We start from the raw sequence: 15,227 nt of genomic DNA on the forward strand, positions 1-15,227 counted from the left end.
AACTAGATCCTGGGGACCTGAAGTGCTGGCCAAGGAGGTGGACTTGACCCTGGGGCAACAGTAAACCATTGGCTTTTTACTGAAATTTTAGCCAATAGCACCATTTTTTGTCTTTCACTGTTAATTTCAGACTTTTTTGCTTGTCAGTAAGCTTCTAGATGCTGAAGGCTCTCTGATATCTCTGGCCACGTTTACCCAATATTTAAAATAAAAAGACTGGAAGCTTATGAGTTTTGTCTGGTTTCTGCCACTACCTGGCTTTAATAGTCCTTCTTAGCTCAATTTTATTCCATCTGTAAAATGGAGTAATGTCTCTCTTTATCCATCCATCCCACAATGGTGGCACTCTTAAAGGTCAGGCCTCATAAAAGTAACAAAAAGTAACACAGGAGAGGCCAGGTTCTGATGTTTATATAATTTGGAGATAACGCATATATCTTAAACAGAAATGTCAAAAGCATTAGGAAAATAAAGTTTCTGTGCAGCTGCCCCTTCGTGTTAGGCAACAAAGCACTTCTAGAACTGCTCTGAAGATAATCTTCATTTCATCCAATCCTTTGAGGTGGTCCTGAACAGCAGTACACCCTGAGCCACGGGGATGCCTGCGTCTCTGCCACCTTGAAGCCTGACTCTATTCATCAGAGGACCTGCAGTGGCAATAGTTTCAGAACGTTTCCACTGTACACAGCTTAAGCGCAGTTTCACTGAGGAATAATTTTGGTAATTCTGTCAATGTATGAAGACTGAATTAGATGACAACATGATTACATATATATATTTTTTTTTTTTAAGAGAATTCTGGCTTGTCTTATACCACGTGAAATTCATCCTGCTGAGTGCTCTTGACTAGTCACGTTCTTTCTGCCATTTTAAAAACAATAGTGGCAGAGATGCAAGCTGCTGATAGTGCTCAGCAGGACAGATCAAACACACAGAAGCAATTTCTGTACGTTGAACAGTGAAGTAGGATAAAATTCAAATACTTACAATCGCTTACTAGCTGGCATCTGATTGCTGCAAATTGAATCTTTCATAACCGGATTTATTGGGAATAGCATCTTAGCATTTGTGAGTTCTACAATAATTTCAGTCAAAGTCAGAGCAAGACATTGGAAGTGTGAGGTTTATGTGATATATATGCTAGTCCACACACTGATTATGAAGGGATTTTTATGATAAATATTTGTTTTCAAAAAATGACCTACCAAATGACCATAATTGCCATTTTTTCTCTGAAATTTTAAATATTACCAAATCATGTATGTTTAAAACCCAGAAGAAATCAGCCTTATTTGCTTCAAGAGCTGTTTTAGAATCCTATCTCCTCCCCTCTCCCTTTCCACTGTAGTTGTTAAATAAGTATTAAAATGACAGGTAGTTTAAAAATTTGAAATGTGGCTTTTATATTGTTTGGAAGCAATAAAGATTATAATAATTCTGGCCAATATATCCTATTGATAAAAAAAAATTGAAACTAAGACATTTTGAAGCCTACGAAACATAACTAAAATTTCTTGATGATAAAATGGGAAAATGGCAATAATTTTAAGTAACCAATACTATACTATTCACCTTTGGGTTTATTTAGTTCCAACCACTTAATTGGAACAATAAAAAGATCAACAATCAATGCTGATCAATGTCAAGATCAACATTAAAAGTGTACTATAAAAATTGTACTTGGGAGGTATGTAAGTTGGTGTCACCCCAAGTACTCCATAGCTTAACTGCTAATGAGGCAACTGAAAAAGGGTGCCTTCGTAGAGTCACACTGTCTTCCTATTCAGGACCTGAACAAGAGAAATTTCAAAAAAACAAAAATAAAATCCAAGCAAAGACGAGGGTCAGAAGATTCGAACAATCTATTCTCTTTCTTTCCCCTACCTTACAGAAAAATCATGTTCTATTATTTGTCCCCCTGTATTTGGGCTTTTCTATTATGAATAAAACTATGAAAATGAAACATCTCAGCAAGACCTGAATAAAGAAGTCTTAAACTCTCAGCTAAGGAGCTGGGTGGAGAGGGACCTATGTGAGGGATAAATGCTTCCATTTGATCCTTCTTCATTTTTTTAAGAGTAAATATCTAATGCTACTGTTTATCATTCTAAATGGGGAATTCCCAATCTCTGAACCTCAGAATTTTCAGTTTCTCCCCCTCCCTTAAGCAGGTGTCTTTCCATCTCTCAGAAATCAAAGAGGAAGGTAAAAGAGGACAGACTCTGAGGGGAGCCCTGATGTGAGTCTTAATAAGTATACTAATCAGAAAAAAAAAAAAAATTCGAATGAATCATACTCCCAGACTTGATAGCAAACAATGTAACTGATGTCTGGCTTTCATTCATGTTCACTGTATTCAAGGACATGCCTTCCCTTTTTCTGGTTTTTTTTTTTTTTTTTCTGTTTTTTCTTGGACACCTCCAACCCCACTGACAATGGAAAGGCAGGGCTATAAGTGTAAGGGCACCATGCATCATGAGACAAGTCTGGAGAACACTACCTCCTCCAAATGCACGTGGATCTCTGGTACAGCTAAAATTCCAGAAGCGTGCTGGGGTTCCTTTTGCATGCAAAGCAAGGGTCAAAAATGTGAGCTCTGTGTGATTGCCCTTATATATCAAATGAGCCTCAAAGGTGAAAGGCTACATTTGTTAAATTGCAGCTGAGTTTCCTAGTGCTTGGATTCTGACTCCTGATTGAAAGACATATCTGACAATATGCTAATCTCCCAATAAAAAAAAATATATGACTTCTGAACCTTTATCTGTTGAAGAGCTGACAGAGAAGTTCGGAGATTGTTGTTTCACCAGACAAAATGATAGAGAAAATATATTTTCAAATAAGATCATAAAGCTTGAAAAGTGCAGAGAAAGAAATGTAAAGTGAAGGGCTGCCCCCAGATTCTGTCTACCAGCTTTACTTCCCCTACCCCCAGTTTGTATACTCAGCCTCTCATCTCTTAGGCAAGGGCTAGCGTTCTCCAAGTCAGACCCAAACCCCAAATATCAAGACAGGATAAAAAGTGGCATCTTGGCACACTTTGGAATCAGATGAGTTTGCATTTCATGGTGGGGGGGGGTGTGGAGAAGCAGCCTACGGATGTAGTGAAATCTGGAAACAACAGCATATATACAGACACAAAAAAAAGTTTGCATATTGCACAGAGCGCTTGAAGATCATAAATCTATGCATGAGAAAGATGTAGTGGAAATTTTGGGGGGGATTAGAGTTTATTTTTGTCATCTCTGTGAGACAGCTACTCATTCATCCAGATCACAGCTAAGAAAAAAGCTGGTCACAGAAATTAGCAGTTTCAGCTCAGCAGCGAAGTCGCCAGCCTGTGAAGGCAGAGAGAAATTGACTAATTAGCAATGCGCACTAAAACTTGACGGTTCTTTATAGAGAGAGAGAAGAGAGAGGGAGAGAGAGGGAGAGGGAGGAAGGGGGGGCTCGCTTTTTCCCCTTCTTTCTTCCAAAGATGTTTGAAATCGCAGTCATTTACGCTCGACAATTTTTACAATAGCCTTGAGCCATAATTTTGCGAGTCTCTCCAGCATCCATCCCCCTGTATGGTCTCTCTCTACTGGCCAAGCACGACCGTTTCTCTCCCCAACCGTGGATTTCCTATTACTCTCGTTACGACTCACTGAGCCCCAGGCCCAAGGATAATGATGTGTTGTTTCTTGGTAGCATAATTTGTCACACGTACATTTTTTCTTCTTCTTCTCTTGCAGAAAGCTCTGCTCCCTCTCTCTTTCTCCCTCTCTCTCTCCCTCTCTCTTTCTCTCTTTTCTTCCTCTCCTACATTTTCTTGCTGTTGCTAATTCATGGTGATCAAATGATGTACGACAAAATAAATTGTAAAGAGTGACTGCCTGGAGTTGGGAACCAGAAGGTGTTCCCCCCCTCCCAAGGAGAGACCAAACCTTTAAAAAGGAAGGACAATTGATTTTTGGGGGGGAGCTTAAGTGAGCCTTGACTTTGCAGCTGGTTGAGAGCAGGTAAGTTTCTGGCCTTGTGTCTGCCTTGTGTGTATTTGTTCTGCCTTTTTGGGTTGTTGTCGGGGGAAGGGACCGGGAGGGAGTCTTTCAGAGGGGTGGGGGGGGTAGTTGTGTGGCAAACGCTTATCAAGAATAAAACTCCTATGGCAAGAAATAAGCAGATGAGGGGGAAAGGCGAAGGAAGAGAACAAGAAGGGAGGGGAACAGGATAAGATGGGGGCGGGGGGGCGGGGAGACAACGAAGCGGGGAGAGCGAGAGAGAGGTATGACCGGGTCCACTGAAAGGGAGAGACTCAGATGTTTCAGCAAAGCCAGAGCTTTGGGGGCGTGGGGGGGCAGACTGCCGGGGAGGGAGCACGAGAGAGGCTAGGGTCCACCTGGAACGGGATGGTAAAGTGAGTCCAGAGGAGCCGAGTCCGGTATAAATAGGACGCCGGCGATCCAGGACTGGCGCCAGGCAGGACAGAAGGAGCCGCAGTGGAAGGGGCAGGTCCGGCGGGATCCTGAGAGCCAGGCGGCGGCGGCAGCAGTTCTCCCCGGCCGGCGCGCGGGCGGGCGGGCGGGCGGGCGGAATGTGGGCAGAGGGTCCCTTGCTACTTAGCCCTGGAAGGTGCAATTACAGGTTAAGGACCTGATGTATCGATCTTGCTTCGCCTCCCCCACCCCGTCCTTCTCAGCTTAGATACGGGCGGCTCAGACTTTTTACAGAAGTAGTTCCAAGGCCCGCGAAGTGGAGGTGCCCGAGTGGGGTCCTCAGGGGGCTGTACCCAGGGGCTTAGAAGGAAGCTGCGGCGGATGGCGATGAGGCTGGGTGGAACGCAGAAGCCCCTGGCTGGATTCCCGCCACCCCCCCACCCCCAATTGGACAGTCCCATACCCTCCCCCAACACCTGCCTTCTAACTTGAACTTCTCATAGTTACTGGAGTTAAAGTGACTGCGCCTGGTGCCTGGGAGGAAGATTCGGCCACACCAATCCCTCCCGGCCTCCTGGCTCTTGCTCTAAATCCACCCCAGTAGCCCCACTCCCGCCCCCCGCCTCTCTCGCGTCTCCCTCGGTGCCGCCCCGCCGTGGAAGGGGAGATAGATGTCTGAACTTCGGTTCTCAGAAATGCGGGGGGCGGGAGGCAGGGGCGTGGGGGGGGTGGCTAGAGGGATTCTCCTGCCAGGTTGAAAGGCGTCTCTGGAAAATTAACAAAACTGAGTGGTGACGGGGAAGCCAACAGTTTGTGAAGCAGGGAAGCGGGCAGGGCCAGGGTGAGGGAAATGAGCTAGAATTGATAAGGACAGCTCCCGCCTCTGCCGAGTCCACTGAGCTGGTCCTCACCGCGCTCCGCTGCACTTTCCCGGGAGAAGAAAGGGCTTTATCTCCTCCCTCAGACTATTAGCCTAGGAGTTTCTCGGGGCAGCACGGATAATCGAAGGGTTTCCCAGCTTTTGGAAGGCTGAGAAGCGCCCGCCCGCACATTTGTCGGGCCCCCTTTCCTACACCCCTCCCCCAAACTGGGCCAACTGCGAGAAGCAAAGCTTCGGGCACAAGTTGACCTGGAACCTCCGCCGTCGGTCGCCTCTGCACTCTCGGGGCACCCCAGGCTCCCCACTCCCCGGCCTTTCCCTCCATCCGGCCCGGCATGGACACAAGCCCACGAGGTGTCTTGGCCTCAGCCGCCACTTTGCCGTCGCTGCTGCCACCGCTGTCGCTGCCAAGAGCCGAGCCCCGGTGGCTTTAGGAAAGTGGGGGACGAAGTGTGTGAGGGGTGGTGAAAGGAGCAGCAGGGAGGAGAGCGGGCGCCCGGACCCCAGACAGGGCCCTTCTGGTGGCGCTCAAAGATCCAGCGCCTGCAGACCTTCCTCCTAGGGTCGGGGTCCGGAGGTGCGCTAGGCTGGAGCCCAGCTGAGCACTGATTGTTGTTCTTCGCCCTCCCCTCCACACCCTTCCCCACCCCGACCACACCCCACCCCCTCCACCACCCTCTCCCCTCCCTCCCATCCCCCACCCCTGTCTGCCAGGTTGGAGGAGGGTTTAAAGCCAGGTACAACGAGTCAGCTCGCCATGTCCAGATCCGGGGACAGGACCTCCACCTTCGACCCCAGCCACAGCGACAACCTGCTGCACGGCCTCAACCTGCTGTGGAGGAAGCAGCTGTTTTGCGACGTGACCCTGACGGCCCAGGGCCAGCAGTTCCACTGCCACAAGGCCGTGCTGGCCTCCTGTTCGCAGTACTTCCGATCGCTCTTCTCCAGCCACCCTCCTCTCGGGGGAGGGGTCGGCGGCCAGGACGGCCTGGGGGCCCCCAAGGACCAGCAGCAGCCGCAGCAGCAGCCGCCACAGCAGCAGCCGCCGCCTCAGGAAGATCCCGGGACTCCTTCCTCCTCCCCCGACGACAAGCTGCTGACCAGTCCCCGGGCCATCAACAACCTGGTGCTGCAGGGTTGCTCGTCCATCGGGCTGCGCCTGGTGCTCGAGTACCTCTACACTGCCAACGTGACCCTCTCCCTAGACACGGTGGAGGAGGTGCTGTCGGTCAGCAAGATTCTGCACATCCCCCAGGTCACCAAGCTTTGCGTGCAGTTCCTCAACGACCAGATCTCGGTGCAGAACTACAAGCAGGTGTGCAAGATCGCCGCGCTGCACGGCCTGGAGGAGACCAAGAAGCTGGCCAACAAGTACCTGGTGGAGGATGTGCTGCTGCTCAACTTCGAAGAGATGCGCGCCCTGTTGGACTCGCTGCCGCCCCCGGTGGAGTCGGAGCTGGCGCTCTTCCAAATGTCCGTGCTGTGGCTGGAGCACGACCGCGAGACCCGCATGCAGTACGCGCCTGACCTCATGAAGCGCCTCCGTTTCGCACTCATCCCGGCCCCAGAGCTGGTGGAGCGGGTCCAGTCAGTGGATTTCATGCGCACCGACCCGGTCTGCCAGAAGCTGCTGCTGGACGCCATGAACTACCACCTGATGCCCTTCAGGCAGCACTGCAGGCAGAGCCTGGCCAGCAGGTAGGAGACAACAAAGAAGAGGGCGGGGGTGGGGGAGTCCGAGAGGCCGGAGGGAGGGAGGGGGCAGAGAGGAGCGGGAAGAGGGGTGGGCTTGGCAGGAAGACTTCGGCAGGCTGGAAACGCAAACAAACAATTCAGACTGTGTGGGGAAAGTTGATTTCAGGGTTTCTGAAAGGTCAGTAGAGAGCTGGCCTAACGGTACCCCCGGAGAGCTGGAAATTCCAGGTTCTCAATACCCCCAGAGAGGGAAACGATGGAACTGGGGACCCAGGCTGAAATTGACAGGCAAGTGGGGCCAGAGGCCGGGACAGTTAGAAGTCGAGCCTTTGGAAGCGTCTCTAAACCAGCCCTTCCTCCAAATCTCAAGACAGGTTGCTTAAGGAAAAGCATTCTGTCATGAGAAGTTCCCACCCCATCCCTTCCGCTCTCCTGCCTTGAGCGAGCAGAAGCCAGAGATGCTCAGAGAGGAGAGCTTTCATGGTCTTTCTCCTTCTCGTTTTGTTGTTGTTGCTTTTGTTTTTTGGTTTTCTGGGTTTTTTTTTTTTTTTTTCAAAGGGGGGTCTGCTCCTTTTCGAGGTTAGAGCTCCAGAAGTGCTTTGTCTATCAGGGCCACTGTTGGCAATGCTGACATCACATCCCTGGGCAAACTTTTCAATCTTGTAGAAAGCCTTCCCTTTTCACTTTTAAAGGAGAGAAAAGCACGGGCTTCAGGGCGTCAGAATTAATCTTGAGTAGTGACCCCCTCAGAGGGGAGCGCAGTTGACAGTTGGGAGGTGGGGGAAGAGAGTCATTCAGCTCACCTTAAGTTTGTGCGCCTGCTCGGGAGTAGCAAAGAAGTTAGGGAGTTGTTTGTTGTTGTTATTTAGAATGTGTCTCTGTGTGTGTTGCAAATAGGATTTCATGTCCAAGGAGAGAGAAAAATCATGCCTTTTAAAAATGCTACTGAGATAAAAAGGCTGTAGGAAATGTCAATCGTGTTTTATTGGTTGCAATTTAAAAACCTTTTTTTTTTTAATTAATCGTAGCAGAGGGTTTATTTCTCTTTTCTGAAAAAAAAGAAACAGTATCTTCTCAGTTTCTCATGATGAAGCATCAGGATTCCAGATACCAGGCTCCCCTAGCGTAATCTACCGAAGTGTTACATAAGACAAAAGTACATGGGCATGGTTTGGCATTTTCCCATCCAGAATGATGTCTAAAGGATGGGATCCACTCTGTGCAGCCAAACAGAATTAAATGTGTGGTTTTTGGTTTTTTGGGTTTTTTGGTCGTGATGTTTCAACCAGACCTAGGTAACTAAAGTTTTAGGAAATGGAAGCGATTCTCAACAGTTGTTTAGGCAGGGCTATTGTTAAGGTGAGGCCCACTGGAGGCAGAAAAAGCCTTGAACTTGGAAATCTTGTAAGCTGATATTTCTGATACCTGTGGGAGATGCGTTAATGAGTTCTGGTGTCAAAAGATGACAGTAAGACAATAGCACGAGCCAGAATCCACACCCATGTATGCTTGAGTAGTGAACACAGGAGTCCAAGGGGGTCCAAGAACATGAGCTGTATTTTTATTTTGTAAGTTTTTCCTCTGTCTAAAGATCAAAAGGGTAAACTGAGTGTGAAGGCCAAATGTTACCACAGCAATGGACATTAGTAATTAATATTCTGGCCTTATTTTAACTTTTATCATTACAAAATGACCTTTAAATGTACTTAATTTGGCATATATCATACATATTCAAGAATCTAGACAACACAGTTATAAGCCTGACCATACATACACTTAATCATATTTTGAAAAAAAGTATGATCTTGTGTAAATTCAGAAACACAGAGATAAGAAAATGAAGATTTAACTTATTCTAAAAGTAATTTTGAATAATAAGCATTAAGAATTTCATCCAGTAAATAATTTCTGAAGCACTCAGTGCACGCCTGTCTAATAAATATGTCCTAGGATTCATGTTAGAAGAGTTGACTTTCAAAATGCAAAATCCATTTCCTACCTTAGTCTGGATTCAGCACGCCAGCTGGGGCCTGCTGGCTCTGTCCTGGTGGATGGCTGAGATACCAGGCTGCCTGGCTGTGTGACGACACCTTCCAGCTCCACTGGGCCATATCATTTGAAGGATATGTAGTGGTGTCTGACCACTGAATGCTTACAAGTGTCATGAATGCTGCAAGCATCTGATACTTCTGCGGTAGGAAGGAAATTGTATTTTCCTTTAAAAGAGCAAGGAACAGAAAAGAAAATAGTTCCTGTAAACCTACTGTTGATCTGAAAATAATATAATTTAAATCTTAATCCATTAGTAGCAACTATATCATTTTAATTTTTAGCGACTAATTCCATTACTAATTTTAATTCACAGAAAGAATAAACAAGATCTTAACTTTAAGGTAGACAAAAATGCTGTAAGTTGCAATCAATAGTATTGTATCAGCCCATTTATTATAGCATCAGCATAATATAAAAATGTTCTCTTGGCCTTATATGTACTTTAACAGGGGGTAAATGTGTTAATTATTTTTTGATTACATCACTTTTATTAAATGGAAGTGCATTATATTTACTATTTCTTGTTCACCTGTAGTTCTTATACTCCAGATAGGAGTTTCTCCAATTCAAAGAGCAAAATGAATAATTAAAATTGACCAGAGTGTTGGAATAAGTATAAAATACAAACAAACAGAATAAGTTGGAATGAGAATTTACTTGTTTAAGAATATGGGTTATCTGTATAACATGATAGAATAGTATTTTCAATGTGTTTTTAAAGATTATTAAATATTTTTGATTTTTTATTAAGTATAGAAAAACTAAACTATCAAAGTCTAAAACAATAAATACTCTAATTTTAAATCTTTACTCTAGTTGCTTAGATTTTCTGAATATGCCATCTGTGCTTGGATTCGTATTCTATTTTAATAAACTAAGCATTAAGGATAATAAATAAAATAAGAAATTTGTTACCTTATATTCCAATGTGTAGATAAATAATTTAGGATTGTAGGATCTGAGCAGACAGAAATTGAAATATCTTGAAGGCTTAATTTTGGGGGGATTTTTGTTTGTTTTGCTATTGTTCTATTGCAAGAAATACAAAACTTAGTTCTTTAAAAGGTTTCTGAAAAGGTCACTGTTCAAAGGTCCTAAAGCATGAAAATTTAATTTAATAAAGTGACATGACATGCAGTAGTTAGTACATTAAAAAGTAAAGATCAGAAGACTTACAGTCTAAGTTTGAATTAAGTAACCCAAAAAGTTTTCTTTTATTTGCATTTTTTAATTTAATGCATAATTTAGTAATTATTCCCAAATGAATCAAATTGGACTAGTTTAATTAACTTCTTTTTCTACATTTCCATTGCACCCCACACAATGTAAATGTTAAATAAATGCCTGTTGAAAGTTGAATGGATGAAGTTTATGACATAAGAAAGTCTTTGTGTTGCACTTCACTCGCTGTTCTAGTCCCCAATCTGTGTTACTATTTCACATAATGAAAGTCCACTGAACATTCTCCCAGAAAAGCATATGTAATATAGAAGCATTCATGAAAAGAATGATTACTTTTTAAACATTTAACCACCAGCTCTCATAGCCCCATACGTAGTACCTCACTGGAGTGTACAGTGTAGTTTTCAAAAATTATATTCTATAGAAGAGGCTACTTTACCAAGATTTCACTTTCTACAAAACATAGGTTATTTGAAGAACACGTAAATTAATGTAAAAATGTACTTGAACATCAGGGGTTCTAATTACCTATTTGCTAAAATCACCTGGCAATGATTTAAAAAACATTAGATGTCCTAACGTCCCTACATGACACAGTTTTGATCCCTGGCTTTGGTTCTTAGCGTTTATTTAAATGTAGGACAATATTTTTATTTCTTCTCTTCCTGAGAATTCCATAACAACCTTAACAAAGCAAGCTAATCTTGTATCCATGCATTTGCTAAATTGATGCTTCCCTTTATATCAATTTGATACCCTCAGATTAGAAGTTGTTAGGTAGTTAGGTAGTATCAGAAGTTACTCAACCATTCACAATACAATTTGTTTATTATCTGAAACAAGACCATTGATTGCAAAATTATGTCATAGGTATGAGAGCCAAACTGTTATATCCTACAATCGAAATGCAATTAGAGTAGACATTAATGTATTGTATTGGCATTGAGGATTTACTGATGAAAGTAGACATTTTCAAATTTTAATCCATGCTTGTATTTTTCTCATATTTATAAATATGTTGAGGTTAATTCATTACCTTAACTAATTTCTAAGTACTTCAATTTTCTTAACATAAAAATACGGTCAAAATATGTTCCCTTGTTTACTGTTGTAGTACTACCGTATACATACATACGTGGTACATACCAGGTGATCTAAGCACTTAGCCAACGTTAACTTATTTAATTCTCAAAACAGCACTAGGTGGAGGGTACCATCATTAACGTGATGGTTTTCAATGGAAAAACTGATGCACAGGGAAGTTAAGCATTTTGCCCAAGGTTGCACAGCTGGTAAGTGGTTGGCCCAAAGTCTGAGCTCAGACAGTGGGCTCTTGAATCTAAGTTCTCTCCTCCACTGCAATGTGCTGCTTCTTACTCTACAGCCCTCTGTATGCTAGGCCATATTTTAGTGGTTGACCTTGGAATTATATGTTAGGCTTAATATTCTCCTATGGAAAATAAACATGTGAGCATTAAATATTAACGTATCTGACTTTAAAAGAAGCTAAGGGGAGTTATCGTGCTAGGCCAAGGGTAGGCAATTTTTTTTTTCCTCTGTAGAAGGTCAAATAGTAAATATTTTCTGCTTTGGAACCACATGGTCTCTGTTGCAACTACTCAAGTCTACCCTTATAGGGCAAAAACACCACCATGAACAACATATAAATGAATAGGCATGTTGGGTACCAATGAAACTCCCTTTATGGACACTGAGATTTCATATAATTTTCACATGTCATGAAATGTTATTCTTCTGATTTTTTTTTTCACCCTTTTAAAAATGTAAAAACCATTCTTAGTTCACGGGCTGTGCAAAAACAGGTGGCAGGTTGGATTTGTTCTGCAGGCCATAGCTTGTCAACTCCTGTTGCAGGTACTTGGGACGTATCAGTGAACAAAACAGACAAAAATGGTTGTCCTTATTCTAGTGAAAAGAATGCCCATTAGTCTTCTTCCTTCCATTAGGAAAATTCAAGTCTAAATAATTCTACCATGCCATGTTAGAATTTCAACTTTCCAGAATAAAATTTAAGAATTTAACTAGAAATTCCAGGATGCTAAATGGTGATTAATAACAGTGAGTGAGGTGCTCATTTTTCCAAGCACACTGGATGCAGAACCCTCTAAAGAGGTTGGTCATTATTCAGAAAACATGGAAATCTCATTCATCTGGTATTTTAGTGATTTCCAGTAGGAAATCAGAGTAGGCAAAGACATTTAACACATTGTTTCTGAGACTAATGTGCACATATCCATCAAACCAATCTAGACATATAAGTGAACATGTGAACAATCATTTTTTTTCTAAGTGCCATCCTGTATCTTCAGGTGCTTTAATCAAAGGGCGCGTTGTCAGGACTCCTGACTTCAGAGTAAAGCAACTGAATTGAGTTTGTCTGCAGAAACTTCCTGCCTTCTCCAAAGCAAATAACCTCTGGAGGAGCATTCATCCCATTGTAGGTTTGTCTTATGTGCCTATCTCCCCCACTAAACAGTGACTTCTGTGAAGATTTGTAACCAATGCACTTAACTCAGTGCCTGAACTTGATCCAAAAATGTTAGTTCAATAGGAACTGGTATTGGTCTTAAATGGAATCGAGATGGACACAGGATTTGGCTCAGTTTAGTGTAAATTGACAAGGTCAATGTGAAATAAAAATGCAGATAATTTTAAAGATGATTTTATACACATACACACACAAAACTATTCTCTGCCAATAATAATAGGAACTATAATTGAGTGCCTACTGCAGGATAGACATACCATTTACATTGTTGCTAATCCTTTCCCTGTCAACCTTTTTAAATATTAGGCAACAGAGGCTCAGAGAAGATAATTTGTCCAATTATGTGGATAGTCTTGAACTGGGGGACTCCAATCACCTGGAGAATACCCTCTCATTATGAGTGTATGTTGTAGACAAGGCTTCTACAAAAAGCAAACTCAAATGGACACCTTGCTTGCCTTTGCTTTATCAGTAGTGATTTAATGACTCCACAGAAGTGGTTAAAAGTTCCTACTTTCTAACTCTTCAAGCCACGCAACCAATGAAGACAAGTGAGGAGAATGCATTTAGAAAGTCAGAATTCTTTCCTATTGGTCAATGATAGTTAATTATTAGTTCTGAGATTATGAGGCTAAATAATGATGTTCCTAAGATTTGTCACTGTGATACAGGCTTATTAAAAATAGAAATAAATCAATAAAAATAAGAGTTTTCACTTTAACTATGAAAAATAATTACAAAAATAAAACAAACAAAACATACCTTGAAGCTTGAATTCAAGCCAAGAATTGTTTTTTCTGGATTTCTGTGCAATGGGGAACTAGTGTGGTATCAGTTTTGTTTCCATGAGGACAACAGAAAGCTGATAATGTTTGTGATACTTTCTGCTGATAAAAACAGCAGTTAGAATCCATAATTATAAAAAAATTATTATTTTAATAACACAAATAAGATTATTTTAATTGGAAATGTATTCTAATCAATTTCACGTCAAGGGAATCATTTTAACAATCATTGTGCTACCAAGGTTTATGCCTTATGTCATTCATTTAGGATTTCGGAAAACACAGTATATTCATTTCCATGTCCTTTCCATTAACTTCTAAGATAACTGTGATGTGTTAGCTATTAATGATTACCTTCAAAAACAAAAACAAACAAAAAACATTATTTTGCTATGGTCAAGAAGATGCATCAACCAGGGTAAGAACTATCAGTTGTAACATGGATACTACAGTGAGTATGTCCATTTTTGCAGTAAATACTAGCGAGGCTTATCTACTTAGAAATAATGTCAGTGGAAATAGGGTTATTTGTGCCATTAGAAGTAAAGCAGAAAGGTAGAGGGAAAGCTTGCAATTGTGGAGAAATGAAAATAGTGAATATTCAACATAAGAGGAAAAAAGAGAAAGAAAATCAGAGGGAAATGAAAAGGAAGAAAAACAAACAGTAATAAAAATTACAAGGAGATATGGGGAATCAAAAAAAGTATACAGAGATAAACTATAAGACCTGAAAAAGGAAAAAGAAAAGGAACTAGCAATAGAAAACGATAGGTGAGACATTCTAGAGTTTGGAGAGCAGGTGTTCAACGTTTATGGGACAAACAAACACACAAATCATGAAATACTTAAATTACTACATACCCACCCTTATATAATCACAAAGTTACACACAGAATTTCTTTAAAAAGAAAAACAGTCCTCAAAAGAAAGAAAAAAAAAAAGTTCCACAAGAAAAAGAGGTCAATTTACCCCCCTATCCTCCTATTCAGTTCAATATTTATATATTTATGATCTGAGTTAATCAAGATATTTAAAAAAAAAAAAACTGTCCTTGTGCTAGGTAATGCGGTAATTACAGAAGTGTCAAGAGTCCAAAGGGGCCAGCCTGTTATGCCAAAAGGAGACAAAAATATAACTTCTTATTTGCAAAATCATCTTCACCACCAGTGTAATTTGAGCTGGCAGCAGACCTGAGAAGCAAGGGGGCCTTCACAACTTCAGGCAGCTTTTCTGAACTGGTGCCCATGATGGTCCCACATGCACAGTGGGAACTAGAGGCGATGTGTTGCAGCTCACCAATAACAAAAGGTTCTGCTGAAGAATATCCCCAGAATTTGTACTGAACATATACAGTCAAGCCCTGTGCTAAGTTCTGAGGTCTAGAACAAGACAGACACATTCCTGACTTCGTAAATAATTACACAAATCAGTCATACTGGTAGCACATGCCCTGGATTAGGTGGGAGACCATTTAACAGAATGATGTAACCTCGTCTGAGTGGTCAAAGGCTTTTCCTACAGAAAAGGTTTAAGATGAGCCTTGAAAGATGAGATCGAGGGTAATAGGTTTGGTGGTGGGGAGGGAGGATATGTAATTGGCACAGGCTGAGTGACAGAAAAGAGCTTGGCACCTCCCAGGAACTAAAAGAAGGGGTGTGTGTCTTGAGATGAGGGGTCCTCCAAATTACAGAGAAAGTCATAGCCCTGTT

At 42.3% G+C, this 15,227-nt stretch overlaps 1 protein-coding gene across 1 annotated transcript in view; it reads left to right on the forward strand.

Moving 5' to 3' along the window:
- Positions 1 to 6,015: 6,015 nt before the first annotated feature.
- KLHL14 (kelch like family member 14) overlaps positions 6,016 to 15,227 on the forward strand; it is a 109,693-nt gene continuing 100,481 nt past the window's right edge. The window contains exon 1 of the mRNA XM_023543900.2: positions 6,016 to 6,993. Within this exon, the coding sequence (XP_023399668.1) occupies positions 6,053 to 6,993 (941 nt within the window). The 5' untranslated portion in view covers positions 6,016 to 6,052. The remainder of the gene's footprint in view (positions 6,994 to 15,227) is intronic.

This window comes from Loxodonta africana, chromosome 11 (genome assembly GCF_030014295.1).
Source record: "Loxodonta africana isolate mLoxAfr1 chromosome 11, mLoxAfr1.hap2, whole genome shotgun sequence".
Taxonomy (NCBI): Eukaryota; Metazoa; Chordata; class Mammalia; order Proboscidea; family Elephantidae; genus Loxodonta; species Loxodonta africana.